The sequence below is a fragment of the Salmo salar genome, chromosome 14 (assembly GCF_965601325.2).
Source record: "Salmo salar chromosome 14, fSalSal1, whole genome shotgun sequence".
Taxonomy (NCBI): domain Eukaryota; kingdom Metazoa; phylum Chordata; class Actinopteri; order Salmoniformes; family Salmonidae; genus Salmo; species Salmo salar.
The window spans coordinates 42,188,737-42,207,500 of record NC_138304.1 but is presented as its reverse complement, the minus strand read 5'-3'; the positions used below and the strand labels follow the sequence as shown (position 1 = coordinate 42,207,500).

The 18,764-nt window shown below is 45.4% G+C and overlaps 1 protein-coding gene across 1 annotated transcript; it reads left to right on the top strand.

The window, feature by feature from the left end:
* The first annotated feature begins 3,574 nt into the window (after nucleotides 1–3,574).
* On the top strand, nucleotides 3,575–18,262 carry LOC106569690 (mitochondrial adenyl nucleotide antiporter SLC25A24). The gene is made up of 10 exons (XM_014141253.2): nucleotides 3,575–4,066; nucleotides 5,467–5,593; nucleotides 5,809–5,896; nucleotides 8,074–8,185; nucleotides 10,979–11,137; nucleotides 11,393–11,545; nucleotides 14,545–14,652; nucleotides 15,959–16,126; nucleotides 16,417–16,567; nucleotides 16,868–18,262. Exons 1-10 carry the CDS (start codon nucleotides 3,884–3,886, stop codon nucleotides 17,047–17,049), a joined length of 1,431 nt encoding a protein of 476 aa, XP_013996728.1. The 5' UTR covers nucleotides 3,575–3,883; the 3' UTR covers nucleotides 17,050–18,262.
* The last annotated feature ends 502 nt before the right edge of the window (nucleotides 18,263–18,764 follow it).

Sequence of the window (18,764 nt, the reverse complement as noted above, 5' to 3'; positions counted from 1 at the left end):
TGTTAAATTATATAGGTTATGCAAACAAATTGTTGGTCAAACCCTAACAGTACCACTCCATATTTTCAAGCATGGTGCTGCATCATGTTATGGGTATGCTTGTCTTCGGCAAGGACTAGGGAGTTTTTTTAGGTTAAGAAACGGAATTGTCACGGCTGTCTTCGTCTTCTGACGATATAGCGAAATCGTCGTCTGAAAATGTAGACCAATACGCAGCGGATGTCGTGTTCATTTTTTAATTTAATTAATCGCTCACATGAACACTATACAAAAAACAATAAACAATGACAGTGCAACAGTTTTGCAGGCTATCCTAACGCAGTGCAAAAACAACCACCCACAAACTCCTACATATGACTCCCAATCAGGAACAACGATTCCCAGCTGTTCCTGATCAGGAGTCACAAGACACACAGAACATTCAAACACACACACACAAGACTGCCACGTCCTGACCCCCAAACTACTACAACAGCTCCATCTGCTGGTCAGGACGTGACAGTACCCCCCCCCCCCCCCTCAAGGTGCAGACCCCGGAATGCACCTAACCACAAAAAAAACACCAACAAACAAAATCCCCAATAAAACCCATAAACACTAACCCTAAACAATAAGGGAGGGAAGGGAGGGTGGCTGCCGTCACCGACGACACTGTGCTACACCCTCCCTCCCCAACCTACCTATCCTGGAGGTGGCTCAGATGCAGGCCGTGGACCTCGCTCCACCTTCGGCGTCGCCCACTTTGATGGTGCCGATAGCTGCGCCGGGCAGACGGGCCACTCGGGCTGACCCTGGCAGACGGACCACTCGGGCTGGGCCGGGGGGCAGGAGGGCCCCTCGGGCTGGGCCGGGGGGCAGGAGGGCCCCTCGGGCTGGGCCGGGGGGCAGGAGGGCCCCTCGGGCTGGGCCGGGGGGCAGGAGGGCCACTCCGGCAGTTCAGGACAGTCTGGCCGCTCCGGCAGTTCGTTCAGGGCAGTCTGGCCGCTCCGGCAGTTCGTTCAGGGCAGTCTGGCCGCTCCGGCAGTTCGTTCAGGGCAGTCTGGCCGCTCCGGCAGTTCGTTCAGGGCAGTCTGGCCGCTCCGGCAGTTCGTTCAGGGCAGTCTGGCCGCTCCGGCAGTTCGTTCAGGGCAGTCTGGCCGCTCCGGCAGTTCGTTCAGGGCAGTCTGGCCGCTCTGGCGACTGTTGACTGGCGGGCAGCTCTGGCGACTGTTGACTGGCGGGCAGCTCTGGCGACTGTTGACTGGCGGGCAGCTCTGGCGACTGTTGACTGGCGGGCAGCTCTGGCGACTGTTGACTGGCGGGCAGCTCTGGCGACTGTTGACTGGCGGGCAGCTCTGGCGACTGTTGACTGGTGAGGTTGGGTTTACGCACTTGAAGCCTGGTGCGTGGTGCTGGTACTGGGCGTACCAGATTGGGAACACGCACCTCCAGGCTAGTGCGGGGAGCTGGCCTGGGGCTCCATTCTTGCCCCGCAAAACTGCCCTTGTGCCCCCCCCAAAAAAAATTCTTGGGGCTGCCTCTCGAATTTCCCAAAGTCTTCCATCGCCCTGGAAACGCGCCTCCTTAACTCGGCCCATGTCCATCCTTCCTCCTCGTTCCTCTGCTGCTTGGTCCTTTGGTGGGAGATTCTGTCACGGCTGTCTTCGTCTTCTGACGATATAGCGAAATCGTCGTCTGAAAATGTAGACCAATACGAAGCGGATGTCGTGTTCATTTTTGAATTTAATTAATCGCTCACGTGAACACTATACAAAAAATCAATAAACAATGACAGTGCAACAGTTTTGCAGGCTATCCTAACGCAGTGCAAAAACAACCACCCACAAACCCCAGTGACAAACAACTCCTACATATATGACTCCCAATCAGGAACAACGATTCCCAGCTGTTCCTGATCAGGAGTCACAAGACACACAGAACATTCAAACACACACACAAGACTGCCACGTCCTGACCCCCAAACTACTACAACAGCTCCATCTGCTGGTCAGGACGTGACAGGAATAGAGCTTAGCACAGGCAAAAAACAGGTTTTCCTCTAGGATTTTACCTGTGCTTAGCCCCATTCCATTTATTTTTCATCCTGAAAAACTCCCCACTCCTTAATGATTTGAAGCATACCCACAACATGATACAGCCACCACTATGCTTGCAAATATGGAGAGTGTTACTCAGTAATGTGTTGTATTGAATTTGTCCCAAACATGACAATAAGTATCCTGGACAAAAAGTGAATTGCTTTGTCACATTTTGAGGAGTATTACTTTAGTGCATTGTTGCAAACATGCATGTTTTGGAATATTTGTATTCTGTACAGGTTTTCTTCTTTTCACTCTGTCAATTAGGTTCTGGAGTAACTAAAGTGTTGTAACTGTTTTAAAGTCAACATTTGCCTCATGGGGCTCCCGAGTGGCGCAACGGTCTAAGGCACTGCATCTCAGTGCTTGAGGCGCCACAACAAACCCTGGTTTGATTCCAGGGTGTATCACAACCTGCTGTGAATGAGAGTCCCATAGAGCGGCGCACAATTGGTTCAGCGTTGTTAGGGTTTGGCCGGGGTAGGATGTCATTGTAAATAAGAATTTGTTCTTAACTGACTTGCCTAGTTAAATAAAAAATGGTAATATCCCTGAGCGGTTTCCTTTTGCTCTGGCAACTGGTTTAGGAAGGGTGCCTGTATCTTTGTAGTGGCTGGGTGTATTGATACACTATCCAAAGTGAAATGAATAACTGCACCATGCTCAAAGGGATATTCAGTCTGCTTTTTTAAATGCCTTTACCCATCTAGCAATAGGTGCCCTTCTTTGTGAAGAATTGGAAAACCTCCCTGTCTTTGTGGATGAATCTGTGTTTGAAATTCACAGCACGACCAAGGGACCTTACAGTAGTCATTCAAAAAATCATGTTAAACACTATTATTGCACAGAGTGAGTCCATTCAACATATTATGCGAATTGTTAAGCACATTTTTAGTCCTGAATTTATTTAGGCTTGCCATAACAAAGGGATTTGAATATTTATTGACCCAAGACATTTCAGCATTTCATTTTTTATTCATTTGTATACATTTCTAAAAACATAATTCCACTTTGACATTATGTGGTATTGTGTGTAGGCCAGTGACAAACAACATCTCAATTTAATACATTTTAAATTCAGGCTGTAACACAACACAATGTGGAAAAAGTCAAGGGGTGTGAATAGTTTCTGAAGACACTGTTTTCAACAGGAAATGTCTCTGCGCTCTTAACAGAATAAGACAACGTCCCTAATAAATCAAATTCTATACAACGCAAGACATTGTATTTAATATATGACTATTAAATAGGCCATCTCAGTTATAAAACATGTTAATAATAACATTGACAGATAAGGTTATTATCACACTACAGCGGCGCACAGTTGGCCCAGCGTCGTTCCGGTTTGGCCAGAGTAGACCTTCATTGTAAATAAGAATTTGTTGTTAACTGACTTGCCTAGTTAAATAAAGGTAAAGCTTTTTTTTTTAACTGTGCACAGCCAGGGGCTCTCCTAGCATAGATCAGTATAGGCAACTCCTTTCGCTTTGTTTGCATCATTCCTTATTATACCACGCCCTCAATTTGACTGCAGCCTCGATGGGAGGATTTCAGGTTATTTGCTGGATATGCAGCAGTATTTACAGGGAGGAATGGAGCTCTGTCAGATCGTCGTCACACATTTCGTGAATCGGTATTTTCTTTGTCGCGAACGGAGATAATTACAACGACCGATTGATTAAGACTACAGACCGCATACCAATGACTATATTTTACCAAGCTGTGGTTTTCAATATTGCTATGCATTCAACTTTCTGAAAAACATAGGGCCTTGTCTATCTATTGCCTCTTTGCCAACCGCAACAATGTATCAGGTTATAAGAGGACTTATACTAACGGACTCCCGATGCTGGGATCCCGACAGTCAAAGGTCATACCAGGACCTGTTCAATAAACTGGACACCAACAAGGATGGGAAGGTGGATGTTGCCGAATTGAGAGCAGGCCTAACCACAATGGGCATATCTTTCCGCAAAGGTGCAGCGCAGGTAAATGCACATGCAATGAAGAGCCATTCTGTTCTATTTCCAAGCAACCTATTCAATTATTATTACACTTAGCTCAATGATTCATTTGGGAGTGGGACATTAGCCTGGGTGCCAGTTCGTTTTCTGCTCTTTTACCAACTCCTTATGGAATTGTCATGCAAAACATTGGCTTTACAATGACAACGGTGTAGGCAAAAGCACAAACAGATCTGGGACCAAGCTAGTGGTACATATGGGTAGCAATTAAATTAACATATGACATTCTCATTCCCTTAGACTATTCATCCATTCACTCATATGTAGGGCATTTTCCTGTAGTATATACATGTGTCCTGTAAATAGAACAGTACTTAGAACTTTATATAAACTATCTAAACTTTAGTCTTCCAAGCAGTTCCTCCCCTGTCACGTGTCATATCCAGGAGAGATAGAGCAGTAGTGTTACAGTGCCTGGGGTTATCAGAGCAGGCATGGGCCTGTATCCACACATTCTCAGAGTAGAAGTGCTGATCTACACTCTTAGATAAAAGGTGCTCTCTAGAACCTAAAAGGGTTCTTCGGCTGTCTCCATAGGAGAACCCTTTGAAGAACCCTTGTTTGTTCCAGGTAGAACCCTTTTGGTATCAAGTAGAACCGTTTTGGGTTCCATGTAGAACCTTTTCCACATAGGGTTCTACCTAGAACCAAAAAGGGGTTTACCTGGAACCGAAAAGGGTTCTCCTATATAGGGACAGCCAAAGAACCCCTTTGGAACCCTTTTTTCTAAGAGTGTAGAATTAGTTTAGCCTTTTAGATCATAATGAATACGACTGTATGGACAGATGGGGCCCTGATCCTAGCTCAGCATTCCTACTCTATGCTTTGTGGATACAGGCCTGGGGCTAGTTTAACTTGCGGGACTCACAGGTCGGTTTCATCGTCAATATGACATCCACAGAATAGTTAATCACTTTCATCACTAGACTTTTCTGTCATCGATCAATGTTGCACTAGTTCTCAGAGAATTAGTCAACGCTGAGAACTAGTGCAACATTGGTCGAAGGAGAGAAAAGGCTACTTCCTCCACAGTACCAGGGAATGAAAACAGATCTTTTGGTATCTGTTACCAGCTACAGTGGAACATCCCCATCCCATTGACTTAGCCATCTCCAGACAGTTTGAAATATTCATTACCATTCAGTATTCAGTCATGTGCACAACATGCTCTTGCAGCTCCACAGTTACATCAACTCTATAACAATACACAGTATAGGAATGTTATACTGTTCCTGTCTTTGTCAGGGTTTCCTGAGTCTTGTGTGATGGGTAACCTTGCAGAGTAGCTTGCTTCATAGGCAATGAAGGGTTAAACGTACTACAGTGAGGCAAATAAAATAACCCTCTCATTTGTGTCTGCACAGAAAATTGTATCGTCCGGTGACAAAAACAAAGATGGAGGGCTTGACTTCAACGAGTTCAACAAATATCTGAAAGAGCATGAGAAGAAACTGCACCTTACGTTCAAGAGCTTGGACAAAAACAACGACGGTATTATCATTTTTAAATGAAACGTTTATTTGAATAGTTTAGAAGAAGAACAGTACATGATGGGACCTGTCATAATGACACAATTCTCATAACAATGTAATAATATCACTGTTATATAGCAACAAGGCATGAGAGAACAGGCATCATACCTATCAGCATTTAGCTACAGAATGTAGTTAAAAAAAACATTGAAATGTCTCCGTCATTTCCTCCAGGGTGCATCGATGCCTCTGAGATTAAGCAGTCCCTTGAAGAGCTGGGCATGGACATCACCCAGGAAGAGGCCCAGACCATCCTTCAAAGGTTTGTCCTCATAAATCACTCATTGCTTGCATTTTGTACTCTAACCCAGGGCTGACAATAAATCGAATTTACATTGAAATCGCAATATTGACATGTGCAATATCCATATTGCAAGAGATCCATATCGCAATATTTGGAAACGCATCTCAGCCGTGGGTAATGTCCGCTTTTATAGTTTACTCCATGTTTTTCTCCTCTTGCAGCTGTTTCCCACACACAACCAGCCCCGCTCCATGTCACTTAAGCAGTGCAGTTCCTCCATGCTGTTAGATTTACTATGCATCTGTTGGGTCAAATGCAGTCAACCGATTGGTCCAAACCACAATGATGCTGCTTTCCACTTTGCTTCTTAATAGAAGTCATTCTATTTACAGTACCAGTCAAAAGTTTGGACACACCTACTTATTCCAGGGATTTCTTTATTTTTACTATTTTCTACATTGTAGAATAATAGTGAATATGTCAAAACTATGAAATAACACATGGAATCATGTAGTAACAAAAAAGTATTAAACAAATCAAAATATAGTTTATATTTGAGATTCTTCAAAGTAGCCACCCTTTGCCTTGTTGACAGCTTTGCACACTCTTGGCATTCTCTCAACCAGCTTCTTAAGTTAGTCACCTGGTATGCATTTCAATTAACAGGTGTGCCTTGTTAATTTGTGGAATTTCTTTCCTTCTTAATGTGTTTGAGCCAATCAGTTGTGTTCTGACAAGGTAGGGGGGTATACAGAAGACAGCTCTATTTGGTAAAAGACCAAGTCCATATTATGGCAAGAACAGCTAAAATAAGCAAAGAGAAATGACAGTCCATCATTACTTTAAGACATGAAGGGCAGTCAATCTGGAAAATTTCAAGAGCTTTGAAAGTTTCTTCAAGTGCAGTTGCAAAAACCATCTCTCTTGAGGACCGCCACAGGAAAGGAAGACCCAGAGTTACCTCTGCTGCAGAGGATAAGTTAATTGGAGTTAACTGCACCTCAGATTTCAGCCCAAATAAATGCTTCACAGAGTTCAAGTAACAGACACATCTCAACATCAACTGTTCAGAGGAGACTGTGTGAATCAGGCCTTCATGGTCGAATTGCTGCAAAGAAACAACTACTAAAGGACACCAATAAGAAGAGACTTTCTTGGGCCAAGAAACACGAGCAATGGACATTAGACTGGTGGAAATCTGTCCTTTGGTCTGATAAGTCCAAATTTGAGATTTTTGGTTCCAACCGCCATGTCTTTGTGAGACGCAGAGTAGGTGAACGGATGTTCTCCGCATGTGTGGTTCCCACCGTGAAGCATGGAGGAGGAGGTGATGGTGTGGGGGTGCTTTGCTGGTGATACTGTCAGTGATATATTTACAATTCAAGGCACTCTTAACCAGTATGGCTACCACAGAACTCTGCAGCGATACGCCATCCCATGGTTTGCGCTTAGTAGGACTATCAGTTGTTTTTCAACAGGACATTTACATTTACGTCATTTAGCAGACGCTCTTATCCAGAGCGACTTAGAAATTGATGCTGCATCAGATGACTTGGCCTCCACAATCACCCGACCTCCACCCAATTGAGATGGTTTGGGATGAGTTGGACCGCAGAGTGAAGGAAAATAAGCCAACAAGTGCTCAGCATATGTGGGAACACCTTCAGGACTGTTGGAAAAGCATTCCTCATGAACCTGGTTGAGAGAGTCCTAAGAGTGTGCAAAGCTGTCATCAAGGCAAAGGGTGGCCCACTTTGAAGAATCTAAAATATATTTGGATTAGTTTTTTTGGTTACTACACTTTTTTGGTTACTACATGATTCCATATTTGTTCTTTCATAGTTTTGATGTCTTCACTATTATTTTACAATGTAGAAAATAGTAAAAATAAAGAAAAACCCTTGAATGAGTCCAAACGTTTGACTGGTACTGTATATTATTCCAACAGTTTACCTAAGTGTTTAGATTGTTATCACACATCAAATTGCAATTAAAATATTTGCCCATATCGTGCAGCCCTACTCTAAGAATTTAGATTCAACTAATCAACTAATCAGAAAACCGTTGATTTGTTGAATCAGTGTTAGTGCTGGGCTGCAACAAAAGTAGTAAAGTTGGCTAAAGCGGATGCAGAATGGCAACCAGGCTACTACTGTTACTATCCTGCTCTTTAACCTCATATCCTGCCTGTGCAGCATGGACATCGATGGTACCATGATGGTGGACTGGAACGAGTGGAGGGATCACTTTCTGTTCAACCCTGCCCATAACCTGAACGAGATCGTACGCTACTGGAAACACTCCACGGTTAGTGGGTCACCCAGTCCTAGTGCATATACACGCCACACACAAACACAGCACACACACATGCACACACACGCACTCACACATCCATCTCTTGAAGGAATGAAGGAACTTGATGGGTGTAAGCAACAATATGGGATAAAAACTCATGTCCAATTTTTCAAATGAATTAAGGGCCATCAATAATTCAGATTGTGATAATGTTTTTGTCTGTCTTTGGGCCTTGTAATGTAAATGCATTGACCAAAAGCCTCACCACAGTGCTCAAATAATAAGACAGATTACCTAAAGCAGCTTCCAGATCAAGCAGTACAGTGAATGTAGGCCTTCTAGAATATTCTCTGTAATAGCCGTTTAACTGTCAAACTGTGTGGAGTACAATGCTGTTTCCACTTTGACTTTTGACTTTAATCAGAAAAATGGACCGTTTCTGCTTATCTCCAGTGGGGGTATCTTGCAAAGTTTATTTCTAGCAAATAGTGAGCGGCTTCCATAACGTACTGTTGAGACTACCTGCTAAAAGGGTGTTACTGTTACTGCTTGTGTCACTGTTTGTGGTGGGATACAGATGTAGTATCTTCATTTGATCACTCTGTTGTTACTGAGAATTCAAATGAGCTTAGTGATTTCCATAAATTCACTGAACACCTACAGTTCTCTCTCTCTCTCTCTCTCTCTCGCTCAAATGCTAATGCAACAAACATAATAAATGTCCTACTACTGCGACATTTAAAGGTACACAAATGTCTCTCAAATGCAGCCATACACATCAACAACCTCTGTTATATATAGTTTAATAACACAATATATATATTGTTCTCCACTATGACATTCAAGTATATCCAAAATGGACCTAAACTAAAGCCTACAGTCGTGGCCAAAAGTTTTGAGAATGACACAAATATTAATTTTCACAAAGTCTGCTGCCTCAGTTTGTATGATGGCAATTTGTATATACTCCAGAATGTTATGAAGAGTGATCAGATGAATTGCAATTAATTGCAAAGTCCCTCTTTGCCATGCAAATGAACTGAATCCCCCAAAAACATTTCCATTGCATTTCAACCCTGCCACAAAAGGACCAGCTAACATCATGTCAGTGATTCACTCATTATCACAGGTGTGTGTTGACGAGGACAAGGCTGGAGATCACTCTGTCATGCTGATTGAGTTTGAATAACAGACTGGAAGCTTCAAAAGGAGGGTGGTGCTTGGAATCATTGTTCTTCCTCTGTCAACCATGGTTACCTGCAAGGAAACACGTGCCGTCATCATTGTTTTGCACAAAAAGGACTTCACAGGCAAGGATATTGCTGCCAGTAAGATCGCACCTAAATCAACCATTTATCAGATCATCAAGAACTTCAAGGAGAGCGGTTCAATTGTTGTGAAGAAGGCTTCAGGGCGCCCAAGAAAGTCCAGCAAGCGCCAGGACCGTCTCCTAAAGTTGATTCAGCTGCGTGATCGGGGCACCACCAGTACAGAGCTTTCTCAGGAATGGCAGCAGGCAGGTGTGAGTGCATCTGCACGCACAGTGAGGCGAAGACTTTTGGAGGATGGCCTGGTGTCAAGAAGGGCAGCAAAGAAGCCACTTCTCTCCAGGAAAAACATCAGGGACAGACTGATATTCTGCAAAAGGTACAGGGATTGGACTGCTGAGGACTGGGGTAAAGCATGTCCGGAGAAGACAAGGTGAGAGCTACCATCAGTCCTGTGTCATGCCAACAGTAAAGCATCCTGAGACCATTCATGTGTGGGGTTGCTTCACAGCCAAGTGAGTGGGCTCACTCACAATTTTGCCTAAGAACACAACCATGAATAAAGAATGGTACCAACACATCCTCCGACAGCAACTTCTCCCAACCATCCAGGAACAGTTTGGTGACGAACAATGCCTTTTCCAGCATGATGGAGCACCTTGCCATAAGGCAAAAATGATAACTAAGTGGCTCGGGGAACAAAACATTGATATTTTGGGTCCATGGTCAGGAAACTCCCGAGACCTTAATCCCATTGGGAACTTGTTTTCAATCCTCAAGAGGCGGGTGGACAAACAAAAACCCACAAATTCTGACAAACTCCAAGCATTGATTATGCAAGAATGGGCTGCCATCAGTCAGGATGTGGCCCAGAAGTTAATTGACAGCATGCCAGGGCGGATTGCAGAGGTCTTGAAAAATCAGGGTCAACACTGCAAACATTGACTCTTTGCATCAACTTCATGTAATTGTCAATAAAAGCCTTTGACACTTATGAAATGCTTGTAATTATACTTCAGTATTCCATAGTAACACCTGACAAAAATATCTAAAGACACTGAGGCAGCAGACTTTGTGAAAATTAATATTTGTGTCATTCTGAAAACTTTTGGCCACGACTGTACTGTAGCCTATCAAAACTAATTTCCTGTTAGAAATTATCACTTATTTTTTTAGAATATTCTAATTGTCCTGCTGCAGGATTATTTTACTCCTTTGACAAAACTGGTCAAATGAAGATACTACATCTGTAGCAGGTGTTGGTAGACAGTTTCAGCACTGTATGAGAAGAGGCCTGCTGGTTGGGGAGGTAGCAATCTGGTTAGGCCTTGGCACTGTATTGACCACATCTGTTACTTACTATAGCTCGAAGGTTATCTTATGGGCAATCTGATGAAGAATGGGAAGTTGGAACAACATGGAAGACTGACTGAACAGTTTACTATAAGAATTATTACAAGAATACATTTATTGATTATACAGAATTCCTGTCCCAGCTGTTTGGCACCTGTTCAAGCTAATATATTTTATTCACCAGGTGCTGGACATAGGAGAGAGCATTGCCATCCCTGATGAGTTCACTGAGGAGGAGAAGACCTCGGGAGGCTGGTGGAAACAGCTGGCTGCCGGGGCGATGGCCGGGGCGGTTTCTCGTACAGGCACCGCCCCCCTGGACAGGGTGAAGGTCTTCATGCAGGTAGAGCACCGGAAAGGTTGTCACAGTCTGACCACTCTATGGAGGCCGAAAGTAGACCGCTTTATATGATTTAACTTCTAACTATATCCCTTATCACAAACCTTACACGTTTTGTTTGAGTTTTTCTCTTGTAAAGTTTTTGAGGCCTACAACCCCTTACAAAGTGAAGTGTTGGAGACATAGTGAAAAGCACTACAGGAATGCTACCTATCCATCAGTATTGTGTAATCTACAACGCATGTGGTTGTGTTTCAGGTCCACTCCTCCAAGTCCAACCGGATCACCCTGTTGGGAGGATTCAAACAGATGATTAAGGAAGGGGGCGTGGCCTCACTATGGCGAGGGAACGGGATCAACGTGTTAAAGATCGCCCCTGAGACCGCTATCAAATTCATGGCCTACGAACAGGTTGGACACTGTTTCATATCTTCACTTTAATAGAGGTAGACAAAAAGAGGTAGACCTAGAGAGAAAGACATAGTGACATATGGAAAGCAGGAAGAAATTAAATCAAATGATAAAAAGGAAAGGAAACATGAATGAGAGAGGAAGACAGACAGCGAGAGGGAAGACAGACGGACAGAGGGAAGACAGACGGACAGAGGGAAGACAGACGGACAGAGGGAAGACAGACGGACAGAGGGAAGACAGACGGACAGAGCGAGAGAGAGAGGGAAGACAGACGGACAGAGCGAGAGAGAGGGAAGACAGACGGACAGAGCGAGAGAGAGAGAGAGGGAAGACAGACGGACAGAGCGAGAGAGGGAGAGAGAGAAGACATACGGACAGAGGGAGAGAGGGAAGACAGACGGACAGAGCGAGAGAGGGAGAGAGGGAAGACAGACGGACAGAGCGAGAGAGGGAGAGAGGGAAGACAGACGGACAGAGAGAGAGAGAGGGAAGACAGACGGACAGAGCGAGAGAGAGGGAAGACAGATGGACAGAGCGAGAGAGAGAGGGAAGACAGAGAGACAGAGAGCGAGAGAGAGAAGGAAGACAGACGGACAGAGCGAGAGAGAGAGAGAGAGGGAAGACAGACGGACAGAGCGAGAGAGAGAGGGGGAAGACAGACGGACAGAGCGAGAGAGAGAGGGGGAAGACAGACGGACAGAGCGAGAGAGAGAGAGGGGGAAGACAGACGGACAGAGCGAGAGAGAGAGAGGGGGAAGACAGACGGACAGAGCGAGAGAGAGAGAGGGGGAAGACAGACAGACGGACAGAGCGAGAGAGAGAGAGAGGGAAGACAGACGGACAGAGTGAGAGAGAGAGAGAGAGGGAAGACAGACGGACAGAGCGAGAGAGAGAGAGAGAGGGAAGACAGATGGACAGAGCGAAAGAGAGAGAGAGAGGGAAGACAGACGGACAGAGCGAGAGAGAGAGAGGGAGAGAGAGAGAGGGAAGACAGATGGACAGAGCGAGAGAGAGAGAGAGACGGAAGACAGACGGACAGAGCGAGAGAGAGAGAGAGGGAAGACAGACGGACAGAGCGAGAGAGGGAAGACAGACGGACAGAGCGAGAGAGAGAGAGAGGGAAGACAGACGGACAGAGCGAGAGAGAGAGAGGGAAGACAGACGGACAGAGCGAGAGAGAGAGAGGGAAGACATACGGACAGAGACAGACAGAGAAAGAGAGGGAAGGCAGCCAGAGCGAGAGAGGGAAGACGGACAGAGACGGGGAGGGAAGACGGACAGGGAAGATGGACAGAGACAGACGGAGAGGGAAGGCGGACAGACAGAGACGGGGAGGGAAGACGGACAGAGACAGAGAGGGAGGACGGACAGAGCGAGAGAGGGAAGGCGGACAGAGACGGGGAGGGAAGACGGACAGAGACAGAGAGGGAGGACGGACAGAGCGAGAGAGGGAAGGCGGACAGAGCGAGAGAGGGAAGGCGGACAGAGCGAGAGAGGGAAGGCGGACAGAGACGGGGAGGGAAGGCGGACAGAGACGGGGAGGGAAGACGGACAGAGACGGGGAGGGAAGACGGACAGAGACGGGGAGGGAAGACGGACAGAGACGGGGAGGGAAGACGGACAGAGCGGGAGAGGGAAGGCGGACAGAGACAGAGAGGGAAGGCGGACAGAGCGAGAGAGGGAAGGCGGACAGAGCGAGAGAGGGAAGGCGGACAGAGCGAGAGAGGGAAGGCGGACAGAGCGAGAGAGGGAAGACGGACAGAGACGGGGAGGGAAGACGGACAGAGCGGGAGAGGGAAGGCGGACAGAGCGAGAGAGGGAAGGCGGACAGAGACGGGGAGGGAAGACGGACAGAGCGGGAGAGGGAAGACGGACAGAGCGAGAGAGGGAAGACGGACAGAGCGAGAGAGGGAAGGCGGACAGAGCGGGAGAGGGAAGGCGGACAGAGCGAGAGAGGGAAGACGGACAGAGCGAGAGAGGGAAGGCGGACAGAGCGGGAGAGGGAAGGCGGACAGAGCGAGAGAGGGAAGACGGACAGAGACGGGGAGGGAAGACGGACAGAGCGGGAGAGGGAAGACGGACAGAGCGAGAGAGGGAAGACGGACAGAGACGGGGAGGGAAGACGGACAGAGCGGGAGAGGGAAGACGGACAGAGCGAGAGAGGGAAGACGGACAGAGCGAGAGAGGGAAGGCGGACAGAGCGGGAGAGGGAAGGCGGACAGAGCGAGAGAGGGAAGACGGACAGAGCGAGAGAGGGAAGGCGGACAGAGACGGGGAGGGAAGACGGACAGAGCGGGAGAGGGAAGACGGACAGAGCGAGAGAGGGAAGACGGACAGAGCGAGAGAGGGAAGGCGGACAGAGCGGGAGAGGGAAGGCGGACAGAGCGAGAGAGGGAAGACGGACAGAGCGAGAGAGGGAAGGCGGACAGAGCGAGAGAGGGAAGGCGGACAGAGACGGGGAGGGAAGACGGACAGAGCGGGAGAGGGAAGACGGACAGAGCGAGAGAGGGAAGACGGACAGAGCGAGAGAGGGAAGGCGGACAGAGACGGGGAGGGAAGACGGACAGAGCGGGAGAGGGAAGACGGACAGAGCGAGAGAGGGAAGGCGGACAGAGCGGGAGAGGGAAGGCGGACAGAGCGAGAGAGGGAAGGCGGACAGAGCGAGAGAGGGAAGGCGGACAGAGCGAGAGAGGGAAGGCGGACAGAGCGAGAGAGGGAAGGCGGACAGAGCGAGAGAGGGAAGGCGGACAGAGCGAGAGAGGGAAGGCGGACAGAGCGAGAGAGGGAAGGCGGACAGAGCGAGAGAGGGAAGGCGGACAGAGAAAGAGAGGGAAGACAGCCAAAGAAAGAGAGGGAGGATGGACAGAGCGAGAGAGGGAAGACGGACAGAGAAAGAGAGGGAAGACGGACAGAGAAAGAGAGGGAAGGTGGAAGAAAGGGTAAATGTTGTAATAGTATCTCTGTGTTGTCTTCATGACGTATCTCTCTCCTGTCAGTATAAGATGCTGCTGACACCAGAGGGAGGGAAGGTCCAGACCTACCAGAGGTTCATGGCTGGCTCTCTGGCAGGAGCCACGGCCCAGTCGTCCATCTACCCCATGGAGGTGAGACCACCCACTGTCACCTCCCAGTGTCACTTTCAAACTATTGGGACCGTGACACATTTTTTTGTTGTCATTTTGGCTCTGTACTCCAGCACTTTGGATTTGAAATGATATAATGATTGAGGTTAAAGGGCAGACTGTCAGCTTTAATTTGAGGGTATTTTCATCCATATCTGGGGAACCGTTTAGAACCGTACAGCACTTTTTAGGGGACCTAAAGTATTGGAACTAATTCACTTGTATGTGTATTAAAGTAGTAAAAATGTAAGTATTTGGTCCCGTATTCATAGCATGCAATGACTAGATCAAGCTTGTGGCTCTACACATTTGTTTTGGTTGTGTCATTATTCATGATTCATTCAGGATTATCCGTAATCATGGTAGCATCCACATTAATGTAGAAGTGTTTAGAAACATATTATATTCTTATTTACAATAAAAGTGACTCCAAAATGACACAATACATTATTTACCATTCATTTCTATTGGGCACAAAATAATCTGAAACACAACCAAAACAAACAGCAAATGCATCCAACAAGTTTGTAGAGTCCCAAGCTTGATGTAATCATTGCGTGCTAGGAATATGGGATCAAATACTACACTTATGACTACTTTAATACACATATAAGTGAATTTGTCCCAATACTTTTGGTCCCCTAAAATGAGGTGACTATGATAAAAATACCCTAAAATTAAAGCTGACAGAGTTTAAAAAAAAGTGAATTTATGTTATTAAGTAGTAGAAGGTTTTATTAGTCAAATATTTATTTCAGTGCTGCTGGAGAGCTTTGACAGTAAATAGGTGAATTTTGTATATCCCATGTTTTTCGTCTTCCATCAATAAAGTAGTAGCAGATACATTTTGATTGTCATGTATAACCTCAGTCATTGTATCATTTCAAATCCAAAGTGCTGGAGTACAGAGTCAAAACAATAACAAAAATGGTCACTGTCCCAATACTTTTGAAGTTCACTGTATCTTGAACGTAAAAGTTGAAACAAGAGTCCAATTCTTTGTGTTGTTACTATGTATTCATGACAAATAAGCTACCTAAAAAGGCTCAAACTTCTGTCCCGCTAGATACTGGCATTAGATGGAACACCATTCATTTTGGCTTCTCGTAAAGCAGTGCATTTACATGGTTACTCACCCATTTGTAGTCTAAATAAAATTAGACACTTATGTTTTATCTACCCTCTCTCTCTCTCTCTCTCTTTCTCTTTCTTTCTCTTTCTTTCTCGCTCTTTCTCTCTCTCTTTCTCTTTCTCCCTCTCTCTATCTCTCTCTGTTTCCTCTTCTTAGGTCATGAAGACCAGACTGACTCTGGGGAAAACTGGCCAGTATAATGGAATGTTTGACTGTGCCAAGAAGATTCTGCAGAAAGAGGGCATCAAAGCCTTTTATAAAGGCTACACTCCCAACATGATAGGCATCATTCCCTATGCTGGCATCGACCTAGCTGTTTACGAGGTCTGCAGGTTGACGATTCATATCACTGAGTCAATGCTATTCCACATTACAGTAACACAATGATTTACAGTTCACTGACATGTATTACTGAAACAGATAATTCCATAATCTTGGAAGTTTTTCAGGACTCAAGAATTCAATCCAGTGAATCCAGTGAATTGCATTTATCTAAATGAGGGAAGGCTGACAACATTAATGTGACGACTGTCTGAACACAGATTTCCTGTGGTGGCAGCCACATCCCTAAATGATCCTTGTCGATTACCCCGCCCTGTGTTTATGTACCCTAGAGCCTGAAGAATGCCTGGTTGACCAGCTACGCCAAAGACACGGCCAACCCTGGCATCCTGGTGCTGTTAGGCTGTGGCACCATATCCAGCACGTGTGGCCAGTTGGCCAGCTACCCCCTCGCCCTGCTCCGCACACGCATGCAGGCACAAGGTAATACATGACAATCAAAAGGCATCTGTTACTACTTTATTGATTGGAGACAAAAAACATGAGACATACAAAAATCACCTATTTACTGTCAAAGCTCTCCAGCAGCACTGAAATAATTATTTGATGAATAAAACCTTCTGCTACTTAATCATGTAATACATGTTTTTACTCTATGGTAAAACAGAGAGATCACCTGATTGCCATGAGAGAGAAACTAAGTGTAGACCTGAGGTAGTGAGTGTGAACAGACCAACCTATTATTTGACTCCTGTGTCCTTTCTTTCACTATCTGTTTCACAGCAACTCTGGATGCATCAGACAAGTCCACCATGAGTGGGCTAGTGAAGGGGATCCTGGCTAACGAGGGGTTCTTTGGACTCTACCGGGGTATCCTGCCCAACTTCATGAAAGTCATTCCTGCTGTGAGCATCAGCTATGTGGTCTACGAATACATGAAGACCGGCCTGGGGATCTGTAAATGAGGAATGATCCATCTCCGAATGATGCAGGGATGGTGAAATAGGTTGTTAGATCGTTAGATCTTTTAGACAGTCAACCAGATTTGTGTTGCACATAGACTTCTATGTTCTCGTGTAGCCAAACATTGAGATCACGTTCATTCTGCGAGTCTCGCAAGGAGAAGCTAAGGCTAGTTCCAACTGGGCCATATCAGTAAACTCCAAAATGACGTTCATCCCTTTAACGCACAGAGATATGAGACATATCCAACACACAAGATGGTGCAATATAACTGAGAAGAACGGCATTATGGGTCTTACACTGTATAGGGGGAAAGGAGAAGGTATTCAGGTGAACACTGTTGAGAGCTTTGTCTAAAATATTTTCTGTTCTTCTGTAATATGAAGTACTCCATACGCACGTAAGAGATTATATTATTATTTAAGTGTGCCTTACCCTCAGTTAAATATCATAATTGTATATTTTATTTGGTTGGTTTTTATTGATGTTTTTACACTTTCAGTGTAATTTGCGACAGCCTCAATGCTGTTTTCCATGTGTTTTTCCCATATGTATTTCCATTGTTGTTCTTGACTGTTAAGCTGTATCCCTAGCAAAATAGTTATAGTTACAAACTTGCATGCAAATATTGCCTCTCAATCATGAATGGAGCTCATGGAAAGTCTTAAAAACAGAAATGCAATCTGTTAATACTGGAATTCAGAATAATCCCACCCGTGTCTCACACACACACACACACACAAACACATACACACGTGCATGCCATGCACGCAGTTAACATTTAGAGTTAGGCCAATTGTTATTATGTTGCCTCAATGTCTTAATTCTGTTTGAGTATGTAATACTGTTATACCTGAATCCATTGACATTGTGAGCGATGTATGAATGTTCTCACTGAGCTCACAAAGCTTAGACTGAAAGAAAAGCAATGCATGTGTTATGGGTCAATACAAGTGTTTACAGACAGTTGTCATAAGAATCAATGTTAACAATGGAAAGGATTGGAGTGCCCCCATTGTAAAGGCTAATCCTCTATCTCAATGCTGTGTGCATGGCGCCATCTACAGGGCTTACAACAAACGCAGTGCAAGTTTGTGAATGCTGTGTCCGCAAATGATGAAAATGAAATTTATCATTTCTAGATGATTCAAACTTATTTTGACTTAATCGATCGAACGCGATGAATCTGTTTAAAATAAAACAACAGAAACAGTGCTCCCAGAACTTTTATTTCTAGGCTATGGAGCTGAGGAGGACTACTACTACAACAAATGCTAAGTGGATGTTAATCATGTTCTTTCAAGAAAAAAAGTATTTTCAGAGAAGAAGGTATTAACGACTGTCTTTCACATGCCAATGATGCCATCTACGATTTCTTAACACATTTAGCAATGCCTTGTGCATTTTGTTTTATTTAAACGTATGCTTCTCACCTAATATACAGTGTTAGGCTAATCCAACTTCCATATAACATCAACCCAAAACACAATTTTGACAAAATAATCAAAATAAATGTCTAACTTATAACTGGAATTGTAACCCAATGCCTTGTCTTGAATTTCCTCTGCCCCTCAGTCCTATTCCCACTCCCCAAGAAGCAGGCCAGTGATGACCCCAGTCGTTCCTATAGCTCCAGGGGAGCTGCAGATGGAGTCCCCTGGGACCAGTGATGATGAGGAGGCCACAGGCTGGAAGGAGATGGTCTCCAGCGTCAGGG

Excerpts from the sequence above, each read along its gene's own strand:
- LOC106569690 (XM_014141253.2), top strand. The coding sequence starts at position 3,884 with ATGTATCAGGTTATAAGAGGACTTATACTAACGGACTCCCGATGCTGG. Across the intron at positions 5,594-5,808 it reads CTTGGACAAAAACAACGACG|GGTGCATCGATGCCTCTGAG; the intron begins GTATTATCATTT and ends CATTTCCTCCAG. Across the intron at positions 16,127-16,416 it reads TCGACCTAGCTGTTTACGAG|AGCCTGAAGAATGCCTGGTT; the intron begins GTCTGCAGGTTG and ends TATGTACCCTAG.